Raw genomic sequence first — 24379 nt, forward strand, 5'->3', positions numbered from 1 at the left:
CATTTTGACTTGACAGGAAAAGCACAGGTGGAACTAATAAGATTAACAATGGCTTTGTTCCAATATTTAATAACATTAATTACACTGGTGTTTGACAAGTCAAAATGTCTGCTTTGAAAAAGGTCCATAATGTCTGTAAATACTAGTATTCATCAGAGCTGATCTGTGAATACAATAAATGGCTACAAATGGGATGAAGCAGCAGCCCAATGTGTTTAACCTTTGATTACTAAAATGCTGTTGACTTAACATTGACCAACTGAATGAAAAATTAATATTAAAGTTGCATTTGTTTACTTTTTTTGGCCACGGAGGGACAGCAGAGGAAGCTGTAAACACAACACTGATAATTATCACCATATAAAGTTGGGAGTCATGTTTCTGCCCACCAAACAAATACCAACAATGAATCCCTTCTTAGCGTTGTTTTGGTCTCCACCAACTCCTGAGGGAAACATCTGTCTCTTTTGCTGCTAAATGCAGCACTATGTTCACCAGCTAGTCGCTAACTTTGTCTGTCTGCTGTTTGGTGCTGAGCAGGATATGAACAGTGGGTTTATCAGAGCTCTTTTGCTGAAAACTCAGCTGGAAACAAGGTTGATGAGAGCAGAGATTGTGGGTTGGAGAACTAAAACAATGAGCTTAAAAAGGCTAAAATGCTCTGTAGAGCTGAAGGGAACTGCAGAGCTGGGTGACAATTATCTGTGGGTTTGTTACTACAGGCGACTCCTTTCACATTAAAATAAAAATACAACAGGCAGTGAGTCCAAATATTTGTTTATTTTTCCACTATTTGAAATGGTACAGCACATATAAAAGTTATAAAATTAACTAAAAGCCAGTTTGGGCTAAAGGTTTCGTATTCTACAGAGTGAATACAATGAAGATGCACATGAAACAAAACAGGGAAATGTGTTTTAACACAGAATAAATAGTTGACAGTCATATCTCAAACAAAACATTTAATCTACACCTACATCATTCTCACTGTGTATAACAAAAGGTCCTCGATATTCATAATGGCTAGAATTTACTCTTATTAAATATAACTCATCTTTACCATGGATTGATGTCATCGTGAAACTCACTGGGTCGTGATGTTTTGTGTGCATTTACTTTTGGCTTCAATGCTGGTTGTATGTTGCTGTGTGAGTGGTAACATGGCAATCCTGGCTCAGTCCGTCATCACTACGGGGGTCCACTTACACAAAAATTATCTATAGTCCATGCAGACTGTGTACGCATGTTTCCCAAGAATATAACACATGTTAGATATTACGGCTCTAGTCTATATCAAGGTCGGAGTCCTCATCACTCACAGTGTTCTGTATGATGGCTCCATTGCGAATTGTCTTCGGGACGACGGGGGGCTTGTCAGGCAGCAGGCCGTACTCCTGCAGCAGGGCCTCCAGGTCTACAGCAAAGAAGTCTTCCCCGAGCTGGTCTGTGAGCCGCACGAAGTTGCCGATCAGGTCCCCTCCTTTGTAAACGAGCAGAGCAGGCAGAGCGCTGTCTCTGAACAGTGCGCTGGTGCTGATGGCTGAGCTGCGTACGCTGCAGAACTTGACCAGTGGGTATTCCTGAGCCAGACACAGCAGGCTGCCACTCATGGCCTCACAGCCCGGGACATCCAGCTCGTAGATGTGGATCATGACCAGCGTGCTTTTGTCCTCGTTGTCCAAAGCCTCCAGGAAGTCCTCTCCACTATTAAGCTCATAGACCTGCGCAAAGCGTTTGCCACGGCAGAGCTGGCGGCGCATCTCTTCAATGCGCTGCATACGGTAATGCTGGAGGAAGTCTTCATCATCCTCTTCTTCCTGGAGCATGTTGTACTCTTGCATGGTCATCTGTGAGGTAGAAAAAGAGGAAAACACATAACACATAAGAAATATGCTTTCTTGCCAAGAGTTAGATTAGAAGATTGATACCACTCTCATGTCTGTGCAGTAAATATGAATCTACAGCAGATGGTTATCTTAGTTTAGCACAAAGACTGGAAATGGGGGGGAAACAGCTAGCCTGGCTCTCTCCAAAAGGTAACAGAATCCACCTACCAAGACATCTAAAGCTCATTAAACACGTTATATCACGTTTGTTTAATCCGTACAAAAGCCTAGGCGTAAAAAAAATTATTTTCCGTTTTATGTGGGTTATGTTCTGAACTATTTCCTGGCTAGGACCAGTTTCTAGGCAACCCACAGAGATTATAGGAAGTTATTGGTCCCAGCAAAGAAATAGTGACGTTTTAAACTTCGTAAAAGGATATGTCCCACAATGTTGAAATTTTCCTTTAAAAAGGGCAATCTTTTTTAAAAAGAGCTTCTTTTACAGATGCTCCGATTAATCCAATTTTTCTTCTGTTAGATTGCTGGTCTCTCAATTGGCTAATTATAACTCTATGACAAGAATATATTTGTTTCTCAGGACATAAGATATGTGTATATGTCAAATAGTTGGCAGGTTCATTAACGCAAAGTGAAATCAAGTGTGTCACATATTTCAGTAATCCATAATTAGACTGTGTCTGAAAATAGGGGATGAACGCGCAGGGATTCCACTATGTTAATCAGGTTGTCTTGAATTAATATCTTGCCTGTATTTAGCCTTTTCCCACAGCAACTGTTCCATTTAGCAAGTGTGGCACCCATGCACTGCCAGGATGGTGTGAGAAACATGAAGGGAGCTTTTCACAAGCATTTCTTTCCCATGTATGTATTTTGTCCCCATCATACTTACTTTGCCTTTGATTTTCTCCTGCAGCTCTTTCTGTTTCTCTTTGTCTTTTTCCAAGTCGAGGTCAGAACGGCAGGTCATCGACAGCTTCTTGATCAGTCTTTCCATCTCTTTCTTCTGCTCTTGTTTCTGCTCGACCTCCAGCTGCTTGTACTTCCTCCAGTCATTGATGACACCCTTTGGTCCTGAGAAAGAATAGCCATTGTAACTGCCATCATGGTAACTACTGTAAATTTGTAGTATGCTGTAAGTACTACATTCATATAAATGGATGACCAATTCAAGTGAAAAACCACTACAGATCAATGATGGAAAATGTGTAATTTTTGACAAAAACAAACAAACAAAAAACCTTACATACTAAGTTTACAGTGTCTGTTTTCAAATATTTTGTACTAACCAAAGATTTTCACTATTACCAGTGTTCAACAAATGTTCAAGAACTAGACTGCTTGACAGGACAAAATAGGATCAGTTTATACATTTTAATATCTTTAATACAACGGTGTATTAATAAAAATTGTTTCAATACTGTGGTTTATTGGAATTTTTTTTGGTGATTTTACTGACACTGTGGAAATGATGTGAAGCATGGCCACTGAAAATCTTACCTACTGTTAATTCCTATACAAAATGATGCAGTGGTCTTATCAGGATTTTTTCAGTGTGTATGTGCTTGTATTAGTACCTGTGTTGATAGCACTCCCATCGGCACTGTAGTCTATCTCAGGCTCATTGACGTTAGCGTCCCGGATGGTCTTGTTCTCCCCATCCTCATCCTCGTTGTCGCTGCCTTCGTCCTCACTGCTGCTGTAGTAGTACTGCAGCTTCTCTCCCAGAATCTTGTCATCCAGAGTCGTCATGACAACGGCTCACCTGAGGGGCAGTTATTAATGTGTTAGATAGGGCACAGGTGCAACTCACTTACAACTTTGTCCAGACACAATGCTAAGCTTAATGCTTTCATATGAGATGGTATCATTATGTTTCTGTTTATTAACACGACTGAGAGCTCATCCTTCATCTTAGTACTGCATGCAGAGCAAAGTCTGTGTATTAAGCAACATCAATGTGAACTAATCTAATACATTTATTCCTTAAATTCAGAGTGCATTTAAATATGCACATGAATCTCCATTTTGTTGGGTAATTTGACTAATAATTTGCATGAGCATGGCAGCTGACAGTGAGACAATACTGCCATTTGCTTTATCTTTAAAGCCTCGTAGATAAACCCTCTTCAGATTAACAACAGTTTTGTCTCATAATAGTCCGGCAGAGCACATTAGCCAGTGGAGCATAATAATCCAGACTGACAGCCATCCAAGCTGTCATAGGTCGGGTAGAAAGGGCTTATTTTGGAAATAGGACATCCACAATATTCATAGCTTATACTAAGTGTGTCAACTGACAAAACTTGGGCTGAGATGCCTTTAATGATGCACTGAGCCGTAAGTAAGCCAACCAATGTGCACAGATGGAAAGACAAGGAGGCAGACACCCTACATAAATCCTCTCACTTTTAACAGTGTTCAGGCAGCAAAATGAAAACTAATAGCATGCCGTTTGTTTGATTTGGTTGTCATTTGATGACAATACAAAACGACTTCTCTCACTGCCTTTGAATATAATGTCTCCAACACATAACCATTAGGAGCGAAGGCCTACAGCCAACACCTTAGTTGTCTGAGAATCACTGCCGATGTGACAGCTACGATAGCCAACTCAGCTAGTTATCGTTCGCAACTTCTTAACTGGTATTGTTACTTCCTGAAGTATCTAAACGCTACTGGAAGGAGGATAGAGACAATCCAATTAGCTTGTTTATTAAGTAGGACAAGGGCCGAACCAGTAGGCACTGCTAGCATTTGTGAAAGTGAGCTAGCTAGGTTAGCGTTAGCCAACTGAGCTAGCTTTTCTTACGCTGACTTCCCGTGACAACCAGTAAACATTAGCTAGCAATAAACCGAGTAAAGGTTAAATTTACTTCACTGCTATACAATCATATAAAAGTCAATTACTTATGAATGATTGGTTTTGATCTTACCTTGATTATATGACCAGCTAACTGTAGTAAGATATCACCAACTCCAACTGTTCACTCCAGCTAATCTGCTAGATAGCTGGCTACCGCAAACCACTCTCCCGGAGTGTGATGCCTTAATGGTTCACGGAGGTGTCGTAATTATGATTTATAAGCGCAAAGATAACCGACATTTAGCTCTGAGTTGCAATTTGAGCTATATTTATGGTGTGTGGCTATGAACATACTGAAAGCCGCGTCAATAATCAGTGTTACTCAATCAGTGATGAACATTGTAAACACAAATATAGCCCCAAATGCGCATGTTTGCATTATTTTTGTTACAACTGAAAAACTCAACCACACCACAGCCACTCAAAATTGTTGAGTTGCACATTTTATTCTGGCGTTATTACCACCGAAATTACTATTTCAAAGTACGATATGTGACATTCTGAAGTGATGTACTTTACTGTAAAAAGGATTTTACTGAGAGCACTTAAAGGCAACACGATACCATGAGTTCATCCCACTGACGTAGAAAATGTGGGAAGATGCTGGAAGTGTTATGATGCAGTTCCCACCTCCACAACTAGATGGCGATAAGACTATGAAACATTGCACATACTACTACTACTACAACCACTGCTGGCGGGCTGTGAAACATCATTTACTCACTTTTTTGAAAAATATTTTTACAAAAGGTACCATGATACTAATAATAGAATATGGGTTCACTCTCCTTTTTGTTAATACAAATCACTACAGAATTTAAATAATCTGAAAAGACAGATAGCACACATGTAAGACCAAATGTTGTCAAAAAGTGGATTTATGTGCATTTTCTGGTTGGTCCCTTACATAAATAATCTCATATGTATCCCAATATACCTAAATGTTCTAAGCCACAAGGTAATTGTGTTTCGCTTTAATGTGTTTCTAACCTTGCTGTGCATCATGTTTATTGAAAAAAACGTACACCCTGCTATTGTGTGAGTCTTTCTTCTGTATTCAACCTCAAGCCAAAAGAAACACTGGATTTATGAGAAGCACTAGCTGAGAAGTGGACGTGGGAATAGAGACTCATGAAAGAACAATGGATAGTCAAAACACTAATCACTTTTTTATAATCCACTTTGTGTCTATAGTTTTATTTCATTGAATAGTTATATTGCATTGCAATCATTTCTTTTAAAATAAATCTACAGACAGTACATAATCTTTATTACTGGACTGTAAGAACATGTATTTTGACAGTATTTCAGTCATCAAGCACAAAGTATTTACCAAAAATCATATGTTTACGTCCTCACTGATGTGTTTAAGACACAAGTGTTGAGCTCTGAGTCCCGTGTGATTCTCCAGTGCCGTTAAAACAAGCATTTCTGTATGTTCCCCACACACACATCTTCAACACTTGTTTGTTTTTTAACAGTGGCCTCTTTTACCTTCATATAGGGATCTCAAACCATAAACTTCCAGTGTCTGCTAAGGGTCATAGCTCATCAGTTCTTACTTTACTGTCTACATTCCCTCTTTGCGATCGATCCTCTGTTGGTACTTTAAACGCCACGTAAGGACACGTTCTGGTGTTCAGACAGACCAGCTTCTTCAGTGTGGCAGAGTTCACTATGTCATAGCCGACTTTGCCTCCAAAGGTGCTGGGCTTCCAGTAATCTGGAGAACATATAGGGTTTCCCAGGAGGCCTTTAAGGGAGAAGGGGGCACCCATCTCCACCATGCTCTCTCCAAATATGGCCCCTGGTCGTGTTTGCTCCAACATCATACCAGGGTAAAATTCAAGAGCATCAATGTCACCGTAGAACTCTTCAAGCTCACGGGCTATTTCCTTGTTATCTGCAAATGGTAACCATGAGAATTGCACAGTTAATAAAAATATGTACAATACAGTGGATAATTTATAGGTTTTTAGCCATCCCAGCAGCATAGCACTAGGGATGCCAAAGTCGGTTGGTCCAGACTGAAACATCTTAGCAACTATTGGATGGATTGCCATGAAATTCATGGTCACGGTCCCCAGAGGATGAATCCTACTTACTACGGTGAAAGCTAATGACATTCTCATCAGCCTCAGCTGTTCTTTGTATTTAGTGTTAATTGGCAAATTAACTATAGCTAACATGCTATGCTAAGATGGTGAACACGGTAAGCATTATACCTGCTAAACATCATGTTAGCATTGCCACTGCGAGCATGCTGACATCAGCATGCGAGCATGCTGACATCAGCATTTAGCTCAAAGCACCGCTGTGCCTCTTGTATTCACATATTTTGCTGTGGCAGGGAACTACATGTTGCAAGCCAACATGAAGATAAAATACATAACTGTCCAAGTTGTGCATTTAATGCAGTGAATGTCAAGAAATTCAGAATACATCAACAACTGAAGAATTTTATACAAAAATGTCTTGGAAGACATTGTAATAGCAATTGAAAGCAATGGAGAACAGTGTTTTAAAAAATGCCTTAAAAGGGAGCGGATGCCATTTATTCCAAGAATGTATGTCCAGCTGCTCTCATGGACTTGTAAAAGTCATAAATCACATGCTTTGAAGGTTGCACTTCGTGTTGTGTGGTCTGTACACAGACCAAGTTTTTCTTACCAGTGAATTGTCTGAATGATGTGTACGGCTTAAGATTAAAACGCTTCCTGTACTCATTGAAGGACTGCATGCGGAGTTGACGGGACTCCTTTATGGTCCCCACAGCCACTTTGGTCACCATAGCATTGATGTTATGGCCACCGCCAATCTGTAGGACAAAGGTGTGAGAATTAAGTTTTTCAAATAAAAAATTATTCAAAATACAAAATCTTTTTAAAATCTGAGATGTTTAGTTTATTTAGACTGATTTAAATTCCAGGTGAATATTTAAATGTTCAATAGGAAACAAGCACAAGATTTTTTTTAAATGTATACATCTTTAAAATGTATAAATAAATATATATATATTAATCTTTATATACAACATAATGCTTGTCCTTCATACACAAACTGAACCAGTATAAAGTTTTTATTTTATGAAGTGTTTTGTTTCTACTTTGTTTCTAAAAAAATCTTTTCATTACTGGTTGCATTATGTAACCAAAATGGCAAGGCAAAATGATGGTGATTTTGTTCCACATCACAGTGTTGAATTATGCCTAAAGAATTTTATTATCATAAAAGTAATTCATTAAACAAAGCACTTTGGACACAAAATATTAGAAATGAAATAACTTCAGAGAGACAAGAGCATGTTTTAAAGCTGTCTCCTGATATTTCCCCACAGTGCTAAGCAGCCCATGTGGATGTGCTTTGATTTGTCTGGATGCTGCTGGGTTGTATTATGCAGAAAAGGGAACCCAAAAACAATATTAATATTTGTTTCTGTTCAGCGTATAAGCCATTTGTGTAGCTACGACTGTTATCGCCTTGTCTTCCCTCTTTTTAAAAGGTCTACTTTGTGGTCATATTTATGCCCAACAAGCATAAGCATAAATATAACAATTCCCACCAACCTCAGTTAATCACACAAAAGTACAAACACATTAGCCAAGTCAGTTATCAACAGGATACACATTCAGCAAAACAGGAAGACTAAGTGTGAATGCCAAAAAACACTTTACATGGAAAGCTAGCAATACTGTGGATTATATCCCAACTGTACACAAAAAATGGAATTGATGTCTCTGCATATTTATTATGTTACATTGTCTGTGTTTGTTACCTGGCCAGCAGCTTGCCGAGAGAAGGCATCTACCAGCTTCTCAATGCCGTAGTGTGTGAGAACAGAAGTGTTGAAGAGGAACTGTGTGTATGATAGTTCATCTCCGTTAACAAAGAAGTTGTCAGGCATCAAGGGGTGCCAGTGGTAGAGCTGGCTGAACTCCAGAGAGATACGGTTTGCATATTGGAAGGGGGTGTTAAACAGCAGGGTGGGATCAAACTTCAGCTGCAGCAGGTATCCACTGAGGTGCTGCACATACTCCTCTATCACTATTTTTATTGTCTCACCTGAGAGAAACATGCGGAGACACAAAGAGGGAGGGAAGATAGATTCAAATTAAACCTTGTCTTGTTTGTTTAATCCGTTTTAACAACCAAAGTGTAAAAACAACAATTTGTGGTTTTAAGGGGGTTATGTGCGGGACGATCTCTTGGCCAGGTGCAGTGACTTCCTGGAGTGTAGTCATCACTATGAGGTTGCCGAGCAACCAGCAAAGACTCCAGAAAGTTCCTGTGCCTGGCCAAGAAATAGTCCAGCACATAACCCCCCGTAAAACCACAAATTGTAATTTTTACGCTTAACCAAACAAGATAAAATGTGTTGATTAATGAGCTTTAGAGGTGCTGGTAGATGAATTTTGTTACTTTTGGACAGAGCCAGGCCAGCTGTTTCCCCCTGTTTCCAGTCTTTGTGCTAAGCTAAGCTAACCGGCTGCTGGCTGTAGCCTTATATATAGCAGACAGATATGGAAGTGGTAGCAATCTTTTCATCTAACTCTTAGTGAGAAAATGAGTGTATTTCTCAAAATGTTGAACAATTCCAAAACTGTGTCAAGCTCACCAATGATGATGAGGCGTGTGGTCTGGAAAAGCTGTTCATCATCCCAGGTGGGATGCTCTGACTTCAGGATATCACATACTCGGTTATGCTCCCTCAACCACAGTGTGGCGTACATTCCCAAACCAGGGAGGAGTCCAAACACTTCCTGACCAATAGCCATCTGACTCTCAGGAGGGATCCCGGGGGGGTAGCTCATCTTAACAGGTGCATCAGCTACAGAGGGAGGGTACATCTCGCCATCAATTAACTAATTGGAAAAACAATAAATAATTGTATGATAATTAAATAATTATACATTACAACTCAATGCAAAATCTGTCTTTCCCAACCCTCTCCACTTTATCTGATAGTATAGTGTACTCTATATTCCTACAGCAACATGTCATGGTAAAAAGTATTCAGCATATTGACATCTATGACATTTGGCAGATGCTTTTCAGAGTTAATGATTAAGGCAACACCAGCAGATTAAGTGAAACAATAAAATATTGACAGCACCATTAGCGAGCAACAGATTTGTCTGACGTTGTTTGACATGCTCGTTTGATTAATGAAAATTATATAATATTGTTTCACTCTTCCCTTGGAATGGAAATTACTTGTTCCAATCTTTGTGTCTAAGTCTTTGTGCACATACTTTCTCCATTCACAGTTGTGATTCTTTCACCTGATACTTGAGTTTTCCATCTTTGTGAAGCCTGAGCTGGAGCTGACGTTTCAGGTTGTCTCCATAAATGTGCCCTGCATCTACCTGTATGCGTCCAAGGACAAGACAAAAAATGAAGTGAGAGAATGAGAGGAAATAAATAAAAGTATGGCTAAATATTAGTTGGTGACATTATGATTTACACAATGCAGAGCTGTCACCAGATTTCCTTTTCTATTTCTAGAATAAATCTAGTGCAATTTTATCTCATTTATATCAGCCTCACAGTTCACAGTTCACTCTTTTTAACACTGTATCAGAGCTGTATTATGTTACTGGCAACAATTCTAGCAGTCCAACAGATTTTCTTGTCTGCCTAAATGACATGAAATACTGGATGTCCCGGAAATCCTTAAAATTAAAATTATGATAAATTTGAGGTCACACTGATTGGACCAGCAATTTTTACCAGCCAGTTCAACTACTGCAATGCAATTTTTATTATCATTTAATATGTTGAAAATGATTTAATATTGCCACTTTTACTATTTTATGTTTTATCTACTTTGTTTTAAGTTTGATTTTCATAATCCGTTTTTTTCTTTTTTTTCCCCTTGGAAATTACTTTGTAACTCTGTTAAGAGGAGTGCTATTCAAATAAAGTTTGTTATTATTAAATGGACAAAAGCTATAAATGCACTAACCCCATGCGCTAGAGCCTTGGTGTAGCCCAGACCCATGCGATTGTAAGTCTTAAAGAACTGGTGGGTGAAGTGCTGTGCAAAGAAGGCGAACATGAGGTTGGAGCCCTGGGGGTCAGGTCTGAACGTCCTTCTCTTCAGCAGCCTCTCAACCAGCAGCTCAGGGTCAGGCAGCCCAGCCTTGCCTGAAAAGAAACACAGCAGCGTCAAACACAGTGCAGGGAAAAACACAGATACACCACGCCTCTAGTCATAATACTGAAACAGTGCATCTGTAAAAACAGTACTGATACAGTTAACACATCACACTGCACTTCTGAACAATCCAAGGTCAATAATCTGCATGCATGTGGTTAAAGGTTTAGCTTCAGCTGAAACAACACTGAGCAAAAGACATGTTCTGCATTACATATTATTGATAAGTGGTCACATTTGCACCTCATAATGCATTATAATATCATAATAATGCAGTGGTGGTAAGTACATTTACTCAAGTACCGGACTTAAGTATAATATTAAGGTACTTATAGTTTACCTGAGTATTTCTATTTTATGCTACTTTATACTTCTACTCCGCTACTGTCTACACTTGTCTTAGCTAGTAGATATAACACAAGATCATCTTTTAAAATACAGATTTAACTGTAATTAAACTGTTATAGTTTAAACTACCTAATAATATTCAACATAGTAAAATTAGCTTCCCTTAAGGAAATTATCATAGTATTCTCTAATCTAAGATTAGCAAATTTGATTGATTTAAATCAGGCATAAAAAAAGTAAACATGATGCATCTGACCAGACATTAGTTGCCAGCTTTCTGTAGTTGACAGTGTTCAGTACTGAGCTAAATTTCATTTGCTCCAAAAAAAGTATTGGGGTTCAATACTCAACCCGATAAATAGGAAACATCATTCCACAAACAGAGCTCTTGATTTAAACCTGCATTAATTGCTTTTTTGGCCACTTGGGGGCAGCGCAAAACGTTATTGGGTTACCTATTTACACATTCAGCAGATACAGAGCAACATTAACAGCTGTCCAACATTCACTCTCCTTTTAGCTCTGTCTTGCTCTCCACCAACTCCTGAGGGAAATATCTGGCTCTTTAGCTGTTAAGTGTTCCACCAGCTAGCTGCTAACTTTGTCTGTCTGCTTTGGTGCTAAGCAGGTAGTGAACAGTGGGATTATCAGAGCTTTTTCAATGAAAACAACTGCCCGCTGTTGCTACAAACAGGGTTGATGAGACCAGTGAGAGTGAACCAAAACAGTAAAGTTGCTGGCAAGAAAACCGAAACGAGTTGAAAGATGCTAAAAAAATGCTCTGTAGAGCTGAGTGAGGCCAAAGACTACCTACAAGTGACACCTTTCACATTACACTTAGTGCTTTTATCCGTTGATGATATAAAAATATTGATCAATGCAGCTTAAGTGGCTAACCTTTGACCCCTAGAGGTGTAGGGCAGTCCTCTGGCACTGGGGGCAGAATCCGAGTGTAGTAGCTCAGATTGTAGTAGGATTCCCAGCTGAGGTAGCCATATTTTGAGTTGAAGGTTGGAGGGCTGGGTATTAAGTTGGACCTAACTGTTCATTTAAATAAAACACAAAAGGTTATTTAAAACAATGAATATGTGACAGCCCTGAATTAATTTCTTTGAAAGAACAGCTGACTCTGGACCTGTTAGAACAAGTCGCATGAGAACGTCTCGTAGGAAGGTGTAGTTGATGATGTCCCAGAGCCAGCGGAAATGGGTGAGAATGTAATGCACCACATCTGGGCTGGGTTTCATGAACTGACGCACTCTGGTCCAAAACTCCGCTGTGTTGAAAAACATGACAAAACAATCTTCTTGTTACTGGAAGTCAGGGTGGCTGGGAATTTAAAAATGGAAATTTCCTCAGTATAACAAAGCCATTATACTCATAGTCCAACAGCACTGGACTCAATCCAGACATCTGAATTGCTCAGATTCATTAAATGAAGTGAAACTAAATGGGAATTCAGTCTGATTATTATTATTAGCATCCTGGGGGCAAGGCTGGGTTACCAACCAGGCTACCAACTCCTGAAGGAAATATCAGGCTCCTAGCTGCTAAATGCTCCACAGTGTTACCAGCACTCCACCAGCTAGTCGCTAACTCTGTGCTGAGCAGGTAGTGTACAGTGGGTTTTAGAGCTTTTTTGCTACTTTTTGCTGTGACTGAAAACAATGCTATGCGAGCGGTGAGAGTGAACCAAAACAGTAAAGTTGCCGCACAACTAAACAATGAGCTGTGACTTGGTATAAAGCTCCGTAAAGCCGAGGGGAGCTGCAGATTCAGATGATAATTCTCTGTGGGTTCATCACTACGAGCGACCCCTTTCACATTGTTACATTGTTTTCACATTGTCACTTTATACATTGTTATTGTATAAAACTATCGTTTATAGCCGCTTTAACAGAATAACTAAAATGAAACGCCCAAATACTGTATTAAAGGTGGGGGAATGTGTTTGGGGGGTTTGGATTCATGACTTCAGTATTTCTAAAATCCTGAAGCTCCACAAAGATGTTTCAAAGTTGATTTAGTTTGTCTCGTCTATCTCCTCTCTCCTTCTGTCGCTTTCAGCAGGTATTTCTGCCTCTGGAGCTGCAGAGTCTGGATTATTATTTCATTAATATTAATATTACCACTACCATTTCATTATTAATCAGAATCAGAATCAGAAATACTTTATTGATCCCCAAGGGGAAACTCTTTTGTTACAGCAGCTCACCTTTACGTCAGTGCACACAGGAATAGAAGTACTAGCAAAAAATATAATACTAATAATTAAGTACCAAGTGGGTATAAGTATAAAATAAAATAAGTGTGAAGTACCAAGTGGGTTTACCGGTTGATGATAATACGGTATAAGGTAATAGTGCATAAATAGGTGGAATCCACCCCCCCCGCCTCCACCCTCTCCCCCCTTGCCTTTTCCTTCCTTCTTCTCCCAATCTTTCTTTCTTTTTTTCACTGCACAATCTAAGCAACGGTTAATTGTTATTATGCCTGGCGACTGTGATGTAACTGCATAACTCTCAGCCAAATACATCACATCTGATTAAGGACTAGAGTGTGTGAGGGTCCCTTGTTACTGAGAAGCAGACCGGCAGAGTTAGTAGGTGGTTCAGTAAAGAGATCAGCTCTGATCCAGATGGTCTCTTTCTGGCAGTCTCCTGTTTCTTCAGTTTTAACAAATATTTGGGTCTAGACAAGAAGCCAGGAGCTATCTTGCACTATTTCCTGATTTAACAACAACAAAAGGAAAGAGTCTTTTTCTACCATCTAACCCTTTGCATCCTGTGTACAAAGGAAAAACAGAATATTTCAAATTCCTTAAAAGTGCAATAATATGGGAGGATTTGAGAAATTGTCTCATGAGGATGACTGGACTCACGGATTGTGCAATTTTCTCCATAGTAGCCAGTACGGGTGCAGTCACACTCATACTTGTCTTCACCATACCTCACACACACACTCCAGTGCTGACAGGGGAAATAACAGCATGGGTTCACTGTGGATAACAAGAAGAAGAACTCATGTCAAAGACTGTGAGAAATACATACATGAACTCAGGCAGGCAGATCATATATGATGCTGTGACATTGAAAAAGAGATCAAATATTGACTTGACTGCTTCCTCACCTTACCGCTTTTGGATTTCTACACATTTGCACATTTTTGTATATCAGCTACCCTGCTGTGCACGCTACAAATTCTGCAAATTACATACTTCTTTCCAGGAACATTCCTGGGAAATTATTAGGAATTTATCAACCTGTAAAATAAAGCTTTAAAGCATTTTTTTTACCTGCTTTAAAGCAAAAGTTTGATTTTTTTAAAAATACGCTTATCCACTTTCCGGCATAAAGTTAGCTAGATGAGAAGATCGATACCACTCACATATTTGTTCGTTATATATAAGGTTACAGCCAGCAGCCAGTTAGCTTAGCTTAGCACAAAGACTGGAAACAGGGGGAAACAGTTAGCCTGACTCTGTCCAAAGGTAACAAAATCCCCCTACCAGCAACTTTAAAGCTCACTAATTAACACCTTGTATCTTGTTTGTTTAATCCACACAAAAAACAAAGTGTAAAAACGACAATTTGATGGTCTATTTCTTGGTTCTGAGGAGTTGCCCGAGAGCCAGCGGAAACTCCAGGAAGTTACTGTGCCCTGCCAAGATATACCCTGGCACATAACCCCCCATGAAGGGCAAATTATTGTTTTCACACTTAAGTTTTTGTACAGATTAAACAAACAAGATACAAGGTGTTGATTAATTAGCTTTAGATGTGCTGCAAGGTGGACTGTGTTACCTTTAGATAGAACCAGGCTAGCTATTTCCCCTGTTTCCAGTCGTTATGCTAAGCTAGCTAAACTAAACAGCTACTGGCTGTAGCCTTATATTTAACGGACAGACATGAGAGTGATATCAATCTTCTCATCTAACTCTCAGCCGCAAAGCAAATAAGCATATTTCCCAAAATGTCAAACTATTCCCTTAAGAAGATAAGATTTTAGGAATCAGCAACTTTTTACAATAGATTCTGTATCTAAAACTGAAATTTACAACCACACAGATGTAACAAAGAAAGTTTATGTCTGTATAATCCCTTTACAATTCAAACAAATAAGAAAAAACACTTTTGGCCAATTAAGTGAGCCACATGAAAAGGCCTTTGTTCTTACACATAGAAACAGAGGGAGGAAGAGGGCTGGGGGTTGTCTTACAGCTGTTCTGACAAGATACAACAAGCAACAAGTTCTTGCATGCTAGTTTACGAGTGAGAAAAATTACCTTTAATTACAGCATGATGACAGATAAGACTATTTGTATTAGACATTACTCCATCCTAAGAGTTACGCACAGATACCTTAAATTTGAAATACCTTAGTCCAGGGTGTAGCATTACAGATATGAACGTGTGATAAACTGTAAAACATCCACATAAGGGGCAAGCTCCACTGACAAAAAGAATTACTGCAGAGAACATACACTTCCCTGCACATTCAAAAACATGCCTCTTCTTGCTCGCGCAGCCCCCATCCTTCTCTGTCTCCTAGCAGCACACTCAACAGATCATTAACATCTGACTGCTATGTAAACTACACGGACACTATGGTATTTAACAGGTCAGAATGAGTTCAGATCATACACTTTAACAGGTAAATTCGCCCTACATGCGCCATAGTACTGAAGATATAAAATTGAAAATGAATCACTGTCACTGACTCAACAGTTTCTCCTGTGACTCAGTCTGAGTGCAAGACTTCCTGTTTGGGCCTTAACTTGAAACAGTGACACAGCATCTCATTCAGAAAGCACAAATCTTGCCATCACATAAAAGCATAAGTGAGATGAGAAGAAGGTGGTGAAATGTTTTGTTCACGTGTGCGAGCTGATAACGTTGTCCTGAGGGCAGGGTGGTGTAGTGTATGTAAGGGGGCTGTGGGGAGGGGTTGGTGGGGAGGAAGCAGACATACAGGTCTGTTTGGGGGGCTTCACTACTAGAAATACATGATTTATTCATCTGTCAGTGCTGAGTCTTGAAATTGTATCTTTAGGGAACAAAAATATCAAATACTCCTTTAATTAGTTAAATTAAACGATCTTACTTTAATTTAAGGAAGACCTTTGTAGATTCTGAAACAAGTTGATATGCATTAATAAAAATAATTGGGCCTTTCAATAGTAGGGTTTCCTTATTATAATCAACTTTAAAAAAAAAAAGTTTTCAAACATAAAAAATTAAAAAATTAAAAAAAAAAATTAAAAAATATCTTTTTTTCAGAGCCTCTTCTAGCTGATGAAGTCATGCTATTGGACCAGGAGGAAGCCAGGCGGGGCCTGTCTTTGTTATCAGTATTGCTGAATAGAAGCCTGGTGGAAGACCTGATAAAACCACAGGGATAAAGAAAACGCAAGCATGTACGCACATTGATTCATACCATAACATGCGTTTCCTGCGTCTGACCAGTGGCAGCTGAGACTAACATGTAATTATATTATAGACATAAGACACTGTCCAAACATACCGGTGTTGGAGGTAACCTCATCACCCTGGCATGCAGGCTCCCGCAACAGCATGAGAAGAGCCCAAACTGATCCTAGGACAGAGGCTTCAACAACAGTTTGAAATCAATTTGACTTTAGAAACAGAAAGGTAAAACATATAGCAGACACACAAGCAACAATCAGACATACTTACATCTCATTACAGCAGCCTCAGTTCAGGGAAATTTCATTCAAACAAATAAAACTGTAAGAAAAGTCCAGACTTCGCAGACTTTGCTTCAGAGATCTGTGAGGAGGAGATCCAGCTGATGACAGACAGAGAGTGAGAGTAACAGCCCAGAATTAACTCCTGTCTTCTGTCTCCTGTGAGTGCTGCAGCTCCGTCGCACTGCGCCTTTACCTGCCCTCACACGCAAAAGGAAAAGAGGGACTGAGTATTCAGCCAAGTGCGTGTTTCCAGTTGTTTATCGCCACCTGCAGGCGCACTCTCGTGGTTGAACGCTGTACTGTTGCACTCCTGTCTTTCTATTTAGTATTTAATCAAAGCCTCACTGCAACTTCGTGCTTTCCCATGTTTCATCAGTAGTGGGCTAGACACAGTGGGCTTCAATAGGCATGAAAAATACACATAAAAAGATAGATGTAAAAAGTGAGAAGCAGAATATTCACTTTATTTATTCAATCAACAATGTTTCTATTAAAACAACATGGCAATCTTATTAACAATGCAGAAAATAAACAGGTAAGCTGTAGTGAAACTGGGAGAAGCACAACATTAAAATGTGGAAACAATTCTAGTACAATTATATAGCGCCAATTCATAACTGAAGTTATCTCATTGTACTTTCCTAGAGCAGGTCTAGACCGTACTCTTTATAATATTATCAGAATCAGGATCAGAAATACTTTATTGTTGCCCGAGGGGAAACTCTTTAGTTACAGCTGCTCACTGTCACGTCAGACAGGAATAGAAGTAGCACTAAGCAAATCAAACAATAATACACTATGAAACAGCTAAGATATTTACAGAGATCCAATAACATTATAAAGCTTCATACCGCTTTCACAGAGATGGAAAGTATTTTTGCAACGCGGAGGAGAAACCCCGCGGCAGTAGCAAGTGGTATGTTGAGAAATAACTTACTGCTGACGTTAAATGCTTGAAGGCTTATCTGTGATTGAACGCTCCCCCTCTGCAGCGTGAAGTTGCATATCATGTTACACTTGCCAGATTCATCAACAGATAAAACGATTGCTTTTGTTAGTAGTGCACAGGCAGGTACTGGGTATCAGTGAAAAGGCATCATTTACTTTTTCAGTTCAGTGACAAAGGCTTTACTGTCGTACCTGCCATGTTTTTGAACACACATTTTCCCCAAAGTCTTACGACACATTTTGGTTTTGGATATTCCAAAGACTCAAATGTCTGTGAACTGGAAAGCCAAACACTTCAACCCCTTTTGCCTGCTGTTTTCTTCACTGTGGTCTACTCAGATGCTTTCCAGCTGCAACCATATAATTCAAACTTTTGACTCATTTGTAAACTGACTTCCCCTCTTGTCGTCATCGGAGAGATTTCAATATTGTTTGGCCCCTGGTAAATATTTAGACTCGTTTTGTTATTGAAGATGTTTGGAAACTGCTGCTCTGCCATTAAAGCTGCAGATTGCAAATTATCTTCCAGCAGCATTTTTACTATTGTAGGCAGGAGCACTGCTAGAAGATCTGGACAACTTGAAAACAACTCACCTGAGGCCCTGTGTGTATGTTGCAGGGCCCCTGTCCAGCTTTGGGCCCCCTCACTCTGCAGCCACAGTAGCAGGGCAATGTCCGCTGTTCTGTCAAAGAGCTGTATGGTTGATGTACTGGTATTTAAACGATCTTGCTGTCAATAAATGGCATGGTCTAAATCAGTCTCCAGTGTGTGAAAGAGATGTTCAGTTCAGCACTGAAACAGTTTTTATTCAGCGCTCAAGTGAATAATTTGACTTCACAAGTTTCTTGCACACCCAGACAAACTAGACTGCAAAAATAGTTTTAAGGATGTTATTTTCCAAGGGCCATTTTAGTCAATATACAGTATATTTGATGTAAAAGGATGAAATACCATCACTCTGTTCATTAGGAGCCCTTGTATTGATGTTTTCTGAAATAGTGTTATCAGTGAGGAAGCTTTGCCAAACTGTGAAATATGACTCAAAATGTCCTACATGCCATTCTCAGAGATCTTATAAAACATTGTCTTGCTTCAGTTCTGAATAATGTATTTAACCAACAGCATGAAAAAAATATTTTTGATAAAGTAGCTGTTGATATGGATATTGGACCGAACTCTACCAGAATACAGTTAGTTTGTGCCATTTGTTGCATCTTTGTTTTTGATTAGATGTAATGAGGTACAAATAATTATCATTATCAATAATCATCAAGACTTATTGTCTTAAGTATTTATAATCAAACTTCTCATTTCACTGTGTAAATGCTTTGACGTACACATCTTTCTGCATATTTATTACCCATTCGAAATCTCTGCATCAAACGTTAATTTTCCTTGGAACTACAACTACAGGACTAAAAGAGCACTAACTTTCTTTCCTCCACAATCAGCAGCTTGGCGGAGTGTTCATACATTAATTTTAAGTGTAGCAGTATTTTTAACTCCAAACAGCTCACATCCCACTACAAAACTTTAAAACATTAATACATAAGTTCATGTTTCTGAAAACACCATTTATTTAAAAAGGTTTGTGTTCTTAGTTTTGACAAAACAACTGAAACTTGATTTGCACAAATGAACCAAGTGAGAATAAAGTCTTATCACCCTGTGTATATTAAATCTGTTGATAACATCAATCGTGACCTTTGTCTTTAGCTATGGCTGGTCAGACAATAAGGCTTAAGAGATAGAGACAACACAGAAACTCCTGTTTAACATCACATTTATTTAACCAAAAATGTGTCTTTTAGGATGAGCTGGAGGCGGCCACTGCAGCACGTCTGGGTTTGGGGGTGGTGCCTTCCCGGAAGCCATTCCTTGAAAATAGAAGAAAAATAAAAGTGAGGTTGATGCTGACAAATGCCATGTACGTAGAGTAATGTAACTTAGAGGTAAATGCTGGTGAAAAAGTCACAAGTCACTATACAAATACTTAATCTTTCTTAGATTTATTATCAAATGTACTAAAGTCTTTACTTTGTGCCACAGTTTGCAGTCTACTGCCAGTAGTTACAGGCTCGACAGCTGACTAGCTAGGGAACTGGCTAAAACTACTGCAGCTGATGATTAATTCTACCAACCCTGACCACAAATATTTCTCCTTCACTTGTTTAGACCAAAGGATAAACAGCAAGTCTATGGCACAAATGATGATGTAAGCAAACGCAAATGGCATTTCATTAAAAACATCTAAAGAAACGAGTCATCCAAAAAGAGCCACGAGTTCGACAAATTCAGGTTTACTGAGAGTTGGCATCCAATTTCAGTAAATGGGCCTTTTTCAAAGCAGACATTTTGACTTGTCAGGGGAAGCACAGGTGTAACTGAGAACATTAATGATGGCCCAGTTCCACCGAGTGTCCCAGTTAGCCAGAGAGCCAGCATACACAACACCAGGATCCTGGAACAGCTAAATGAAATGCGGGCATTCAAAGCTTAAGAGACACTGTCTGGGCTCACAGGCACTCCACAGCGTCCATTTTAATGCCACTGCTGTTATTTTCTCTTATAATGATGCTTACCTCAGAGAGAACACTGATATCATATTGAGATCATTTGTTCAGACATTTTTTTCTTCACCATCATTGGTAAGCAGCATTGACAAGTCTTATAACAGGACGATGGACAGGTTGCTAACAGACTCAATACTGTATTTGGCAAAGCACAAACTGCATTTCTCTGCCAAATCGGTTACATTTTTATAGTATTGCTAATGTAATGTGGCAACACAGCCAGCAAACAATATGTTGTGAAAAAGTTGAACTGTTCACAATAAAGTTCAGACTCCCGGCCACTGTTGGGGTGAAAGACACATTACAGATATATACTGTCTTTTATCCCTCTTTCTGACTGAGTGGAAGTGAGTAGGTCGTCTAGTTGAGGCACACTTGTGTAACAGGTCGTGTTATCACAGATATTTAGTTTACAGCTTCATGTTTATAGTCTCCCAGTAAAAAGCTGTGTTGTTAGTACACTCAGTTAAACTATCAAAGCAGCTCAGTAATGACACTAATCTTGAAGTTTTTGTAAACATTTGTTTAAAATTGTTTATACCCATGTTTGTTTGTTTGTTTATATACCTTTTAACAGCAACGTGGGTGATCATATGGTGCTATAATCCAGCATTTTTTATAAACATTTGTCTTTTAACCATTTCACATCACTGCCATGAATTCAATATAACCCACTGAATGGAAAAAAATGATTAGCTTCCTCTTGGCAGTTAAAAGCAAGATGCAGGAAGCGAGATGGGAATATGTCAACACAACTCAAATGCAGATCCAGTGTTTGTAGTTCAAGTTAATAAATCAAAATTTACTACAACCGGGTTTACTTAGGGTTTTTTTTTTTAAACAGTTTTACAAGTGATTTTCACTGTCTTTGAGTTAATTACATTTAACAAAGTCTTTAAGATCAGCATTAAGATGACTATTACTGATGCCAAGTCAATAAAACCCATTTAACCTTTCTGAAATAAAACGCCCAATAACACTAAACTGAAACACAGACAGCAAACAAGTTTTTAATAGAAGAACAGACATAACTAGCAGCTCATCTACATACACTTGTAGTTCTGCTCTGTGTTACCATAGCTGACTAAATTACATCTAAAAAGATCTTACCTGAATCTGCGGTAGACAACCTTCAGGTGTCTCAGACGGCCGGTCCCAGTGGTGTTCCTCCTCTTGGCCTTAGCGCTCCAGTTGTCTACAAAAACAAACATCTGTATCCATAAAGGCAGCCTGGCCATTCACATCAATGTAAAGCTGGACAATGTACCAACAGTGTTATTGTGTAAAGACACTGAGTATAATTTGGAATTTAAATGTTGACTTTCTCTGGTCTGAGACTGTATTATGCACAGTTCATGAGAACTAATATGTTCTACCTGGAGATCATATCTGAGAATAATAATGATATCTTCTCAAATGCAGAAAAAAAAGCCAAACACTTAAGAGTTAATTATTCAGTGAAAGCTCCAACAGCAAAATATCACAATATGTTGGGGCACCATGTCTTAACTAAGACACTGAGGGCTGTTTCACCACACTAAGCCAGTCAAAGCCAAAATCCAAGACCTCTATTTTACATAATTTAAAGAACTGTATTCACCTGCATGTTTACCTGCTCGTTTTAGAGTCAACATCACACTCACATGCAATGTTTTGAATCGAAGAATAATGTTCTTATCAAAACATGTCATTAGGTGCCTTACACTTTCTCTTGCGCTTCTCAGGGTAGCCACACTTGCCACAGGAGGACTTCTGCAGGTGGTAAGCCTTGGACCCACAACGACGGCACAGGGTGTGCGTCTTGTTCCGGCGCTTTCCGAAAGATGATGTTCCCTTCGTCTGAGAGGTAAGAGATTTAGAGGTCAGGAACAACTCTCAAAGACTTCACTACAGTTCAAAGATCTGACAATAGGTCTTGTCTCAGCACAGAAGAATGAATCACAGGAAGTCATTTGTTCAGACATTTGTGTTTAAAAACATCACTGACAAGACTCGTGTGGCAGCAATCACCACTTGATGTTGGATGCGAGGGATGCAATAATATTTAACGTAACCTCAGTGGTCTGATATTTAGGTTGTTATAAAGCCCCGAAAAGGTCGCATTACGTCCAAATTCCTGTTTTCGGGCACAAAAATGCATTTAAGTCTGCATTTGCCACAGTAGCACGCTGGTAGTGTGTACACTGAAGAGGCAGCACATTCAGTGCTACATCAAGTGATTAGCCAGTTATGCTAACAGCTATGGAAAAGCTAGCAAGCCATTAAATTATGTTATTACTTTTATAAGACGAACAATAAAACAAATTCATTCGTGGACACCTGCGGATTTAACCGAAGATATTCGACAGTTATCTTAACATTATCTGGTCGTCTCCCGGCTAAATCAGGCCTATTCAGTACACTGAACCTCAATGCTATGAGCAGCAAATAAACGCTGGAAGGATGCAACAGGAACATCGTTAACTATATTAAAATCAAGCTTCATCTCAAAAAATACTTGGCCCATACAGTAACAATGTTTATGCGACATCGAAACTCCAACAGTCGGCGTCAGATAAACGGCACATTACACAGATGTTAAAAGATTTCTCTCTGCCAGCGTTACAACTTACCATTTTCGTCCGGTGGCTAAGGGAAAAGAGACCGGAAGAGGAGCTTGCGCTGCATCAAATTACATCCGTGCTGCTTCCTGTGTAACAGAGAAATGTGTCCCCATGTAGCATTTTCCTCACCGATCAATTCGAATATATCAATGGAAATATTCAGCGAAAGGAGACGTTAATTTGATTTACCTGCCTATACCTGTATTTAAAGAAAAAATCCGTCATTTCCATATGAAGTGGCTTATCAATTTTATGTAGGCCTATTTAATTATGAACACAGACGGCATCAGGATGCGCCACAAAACCTCATAACCTACTTTATATAGCATTTTAACAATATAGATAAACCAGTGTCATTATAACACCCAGAAATTTAGCCTATTTATTAGGGATTTAGTTGTTTGTGAGGCAGAATAAATACTGAAAAGAAACATTTTGGGACACTCCCTCTCTTCTAAAACTACCTCTACACTTATCCTCAACACATAGGCTACTATAAAAAATTTTTTTATATTAATCATTAATCATAATGTCGAACACAATTAAAAACAGGTAGGCCTATGTTTGATAATTTGTGAATGATCATTCACTGTGATGGTTTGCAGCTGAGAGTGAAGCAGTTGGATGAGGGTAAAGCCACGGTAGGCTACTCGCAATATGATGGATTGGCCCCGTCATTTTGGGATGGTGTTGCTGCCCCAACTGAATGGGTTCAAGTCATGGATGTAAGTATGTTGGTCTTGTTTATAAGTGTAAAATGGAGCATAAGATTTAAAGGTGGATTGGTGTTGTGTTGGTCCTTCATTATCTATCTACATCTTTTCTTGATGACCTTAAAGGTCCCCATGTCAGAATATAGTTTATTATCTTAGTTGATATTGTGCTTATATGGTGCATATTTGAAATTTGTGCTTGAATTAAATTACAGCATTGACACACAGTTTGAGCTTGACAAAATAATCTTAACACAAAGTCTCGCTTTTTCTGGGGCGTTTAGCCATATCTCACATCCTGAGTTTGCTTAGTTGTCATGGAGATGGCTCAGTTGTCATAGGTTCATAATTCTTATAATGCTGCCATGTGTTGTCTCCTTTGTGAACTGTACTTGATGGTACTTGAAACCAACTGAATACGTACACAGGTAGGAAGTGGGAGTCAGGGTTAGGGCCCAACACCTCATTTTTTACCTCAGAGAGGTTAATGTGGCTATATGTTTCAAGCCCATGATGACAAACTCTAGGTAGTGACATAAAGAATAAGATTGTGGATACAAGGCAGAAATGAGCTTCCTTTTGTGGGGTGTCTGGGCTCACTCTGTCAAGAGGAGTG

The 24379-nt window shown here is 39.1% G+C and overlaps 2 protein-coding genes and 2 non-coding genes across 4 annotated transcripts; all 4 read right to left on the reverse strand.

Annotated features, from left to right (window-relative positions):
- Nucleotides 1-760: 760 nt before the first annotated feature.
- pdcl (phosducin-like) lies at nt 761-17144 on the reverse strand. Its single transcript, XM_044175089.1, has 14 exons — nt 16912-17144; nt 16739-16822; nt 14097-14213; nt 12351-12491; nt 12113-12256; nt 10676-10857; nt 9993-10076; nt 9326-9572; nt 8486-8772; nt 7381-7528; nt 6259-6613; nt 3422-3606; nt 2737-2918; nt 761-1847 (listed from the first exon to the last, which is right to left on the reverse strand). Exons 1-14 carry the CDS (start codon nt 16916-16918, stop codon nt 1284-1286), a joined length of 2727 nt encoding a protein of 908 aa, XP_044031024.1. The 5' UTR covers nt 16919-17144; the 3' UTR covers nt 761-1283.
- Nucleotides 17145-19640: 2496 nt separating this feature from the next.
- On the reverse strand, nt 19641-23205 carry rpl37 (ribosomal protein L37). The gene is made up of 4 exons (XM_044174365.1): nt 23060-23205; nt 22151-22286; nt 21558-21642; nt 19641-19751 (listed from the first exon to the last, which is right to left on the reverse strand). The coding sequence occupies exons 1-4, from the start codon at nt 23060-23062 to the stop codon at nt 19682-19684; spliced, it is 294 nt and encodes a 97-aa protein (XP_044030300.1). The 5' UTR covers nt 23063-23205; the 3' UTR covers nt 19641-19681.
- On the reverse strand, nt 20450-20529 carry LOC122866198. The gene has a single exon (XR_006375638.1). It is a non-coding gene; the product is annotated as a small nucleolar RNA SNORD72 (small nucleolar RNA).
- LOC122866199 lies at nt 22360-22439 on the reverse strand. Its single transcript, XR_006375639.1, has one exon. It is a non-coding gene; the product is annotated as a small nucleolar RNA SNORD72 (small nucleolar RNA).
- Nucleotides 23206-24379: the final 1174 nt, after the last annotated feature.

This window comes from Siniperca chuatsi, linkage group LG18, assembly GCF_020085105.1.
Source record: "Siniperca chuatsi isolate FFG_IHB_CAS linkage group LG18, ASM2008510v1, whole genome shotgun sequence".
NCBI classification, from domain to species: Eukaryota; Metazoa; Chordata; class Actinopteri; order Centrarchiformes; family Sinipercidae; genus Siniperca; species Siniperca chuatsi.